This window comes from Notothenia coriiceps, unplaced genomic scaffold, assembly GCF_000735185.1.
Source record: "Notothenia coriiceps isolate Sejong01 unplaced genomic scaffold, NC01 NC01_scaffold00037244, whole genome shotgun sequence".
Classification (NCBI taxonomy): Eukaryota; Metazoa; Chordata; class Actinopteri; order Perciformes; family Nototheniidae; genus Notothenia; species Notothenia coriiceps.
Genome location: NW_011369945.1, coordinates 21,537,684 through 21,540,874, shown reverse-complemented (window position 1 = coordinate 21,540,874; position 3,191 = coordinate 21,537,684). Strand labels below are relative to the sequence as shown.

At 42.0% G+C, this 3,191-nt stretch overlaps 1 protein-coding gene across 1 annotated transcript in view; it reads left to right on the top strand.

Annotated features, from left to right (window-relative positions):
* LOC104964957 (mitochondrial coenzyme A transporter SLC25A42-like) overlaps positions 1 to 3,191 on the top strand; it is a 28,217-nt gene that overhangs the window by 2,996 nt on the left and 22,030 nt on the right. Inside the window, exon 2 of the mRNA XM_010793870.1 lies at positions 15 to 174. Coding sequence (XP_010792172.1) covers positions 100 to 174 — 75 coding nt within the window. The 5' untranslated portion in view covers positions 15 to 99. The remainder of the gene's footprint in view (positions 1 to 14; positions 175 to 3,191) is intronic.

The window sequence follows — 3,191 nt, the reverse complement described above, 5'->3', positions numbered from 1 at the left end:
CCCCCCCCCCCCAGCTGTGAGGGCCTGGTGGTGCTGCCCCTGTCTGCAGAAGTTGAATTCATGAGCAGGTTCAGTGACAGCAGTGCGTAGTCCTCCGGGATGGGGAGTGGAGTCCAGGAGCAACGGGCCTCACTACAGGGAGAAGTGCTGCCAAACATCCACCCCAAAACAAAGGTTTGCTTTCATCTTTGGATTTGACTATATTATTATGTAGAATTAAATAAAAAGGGATTATCTGGTAATGTAGAATAGCAAATTTAGAGAGGCTTTCCAAATGCTGTCAATGTTTCATCTGTGTTTTATTTGTGGGAGGTGCTCTCTGCTAAGTACTTTGTTGTATTGTATAATAAGATAAGATATGCCTCAGAGATGAGATTTTTCTGTATAACTTTTATACAGATTTAAGTTAAAGGTGGGGTAGGTAATTTTGGAGAAACCTGCTCGAGTGCGCTAGAATTTGAAAATACACAACCGGAAAAAATCTGCCGCTTCCTTACAGAGCCCCTCCCCCAACACACACGAACGCGCACATGACCAATGAGGGCACGAGATAAGTTTGTGCACACATGGAAGGCTGACAGGCAGGTAGGCCATCCAGTTATTTTAGCCGGGCCGGCTAAAATGATTGGTCGTGCTTTTTACAGTACTACGGCTTCCACAGGTGAAGTTTTTTTAATGGATTTTTTGTCAAAGCACTTCAGATATTCATTGCTATCGGGATGTTAAGAGCATTCCATGGAATATAACGCAAGGAAAGTATCTCTAGGCCTGTTTCTCCAAACTTACTACCCCAGCTTTAAGTGGTTCTGTGGGTATGATAACTTTTGGCCATAATTGAACCAAAGAATGTCCTCGGTATAAACAGTCATTCATATATATTCCTAATTAGAATCCATTGAATCTCCATTTGTAGGTTCTTTCATTTTCTTCGAGGACCAGAGGAGTATTACCGCCTGCCATCGATCAGCAGCCCATGTTCAATAGATGCCAAGTATAAGAGGAATGACCAAACATAGAATAACACAAATATGGGTTGTACAATCAGGTGACAGATTGCTAACATGAATAAAGATATAATACAAGCATGAATGGCATTGGTATACTATTGATTCCTACATAAGGAATACAAAGTTAAGAATGTTTAGATTTAATGAGGGCTTGACATATCTATTTGTTTGGGCATCATGTATTCAGTTTAGCCCATTTCAAAATGGTGTAACTTCATTGATTAAGGAAAGAGCAGACTGAACGTGATAGATGCTTTACTAAATATACTGTCGTAATAAGTACAGTGAGATGCCATAAGAAAACGAAATCTCCGCACACGAGTGTCTGAAACTTCCTGGTATATGGAATCACTTGTGTGAAGTCCAGAAAACACCGCCAGAGACCTGTAGACTTGTTCGTTACTAACACGCACTAAACCACACTAAAAGAAGCAGAATAAAAGAAAAAGAGCTTTCGGGCGTGAATTCGCTGCTACTGCTACCATTAATCTGTGACTCACAGCACGTCTCAACAGCCTCTCAGACCTGCTTGGATCTGCCACAGCCTTCCACATCAGCGCGATGCTCTATTATTGGAAAGGCTAATCTATCGCCTGAGCCCATTTTGCGGCTGCCAAAGGTATGTTAGTGACATCAAGCACACGAATTCCTGTCAGATGATGCGACACGTGATGACAAAAGGATAACAAGATCAAATGAGTTCGAGTGGACAAAGAGCATGTGGACTCGTTCTGCATTTGAAATATGTGTGGTTTACACAGCGAGTAAGCAGCATGTGGGCTGTTTATTGCATAGCGCATATATTAGTATACGGCCAGGACCAGACACATGCCGCGCTTCCAGGGAGCTGTTTGTCAGTGCGCCTGTCCTGGATGGATAGATGGGTCACCAACTCAAGCTCTCTCCTCGTCCCCACACACTCCTTCCGTCTATAGCCACCCTCAAGTGCCAAATATAAGTGTACAAAGATGAGCAAAGACTCTCTCTGCAGAACGAGTTGCAGCATTCAGGCTGAGAAAATCTACTCAGAAGTCAATTTCACCTCAAAACAAACATTCTCAAATCTATAGCTCCTTTATCGAGTCGCGATCGTTTTGGTATTTAACAGTTTTCCGTAAAAGTCAAGAGCGGTGGATCAGGCAGGCCAGAACTACAAAATGAAGAAATACGAAACGTGAGAAGCTGTAAGGAGTCAATGTTGAGATATAAGGGTGGGGACTGAGGACGCATGAACGGAGAGCGGAAGTGGCCGTGGGGGGGGATAAGTGCGTGGGAGTCGGAAACTCCGTAATCTAATGATTAGACGTATTGGTTTTTGGAATGGGGATGAGGATTGGGTGGGAGAAATGTGTAGCGGGTACGATTAGTTGGATAGCGAGGTTACATATGTTGATGCATGGGATTGCCGGGTGATCGCTTGTTTATTCGATCGTCTCGTGAGAGAATGCGTATGTTAATATTTTGTGTGTGGTGTAATATGTAATTCTCAAGCTACCCGCATGTTTTTACATGTTTCGTCTATTATTGGACCTAGCTGAATTTTGTTAGTTATAAATCTGCCAACTGAATGTGTAATGAAATAGCCCTGACCTGATATCAACCCTAAACCTATATTTGATGTTGTTGTCTCTATATTCTGGTATACTACAATTCAGGGCATCTATTTGCCTAGGAACTTTGCCATAGATTGATATTTTTATATATGGTAGTTTTGTATTAGATATGATTCTCCTATTTTTGTTGGCTGCATGTATGGGATCAGAAATGATGATGTGTGGGGGGTGGTATAATAAGTGATCCTATATGTTCATCTCATATCTGTGGATTTTAGAGGTGTTTTAGACTCTGAGTGTCATCTTCCAGATGATGAACTGAGTCTCGTAAAGCGATGTGTGGGTGTCGGAATCTATTCTGATCAGCTTGGTGTAATAGCCAAGTTGCAATTGATGGTTCGTTTTTTTTTGTGTTGTTTGCATTAGTGTTTTGTGTGTATGTGGTTGTTGTACCTCATCTTGTATGTAAAATATGAAACTCTCAGTACGTGTGTGTGATAAAAGCAATTTCAGATGTGATTGCAATGGGGCTCCGAGATTCTATTAAGATGTAGAAAGAAGTTATAGCAGAAGGTTGGTCGTTTATGCGCGAGTCAGGCTGTCGTCAATAAGGCCGTTATCTCGTCTCTGA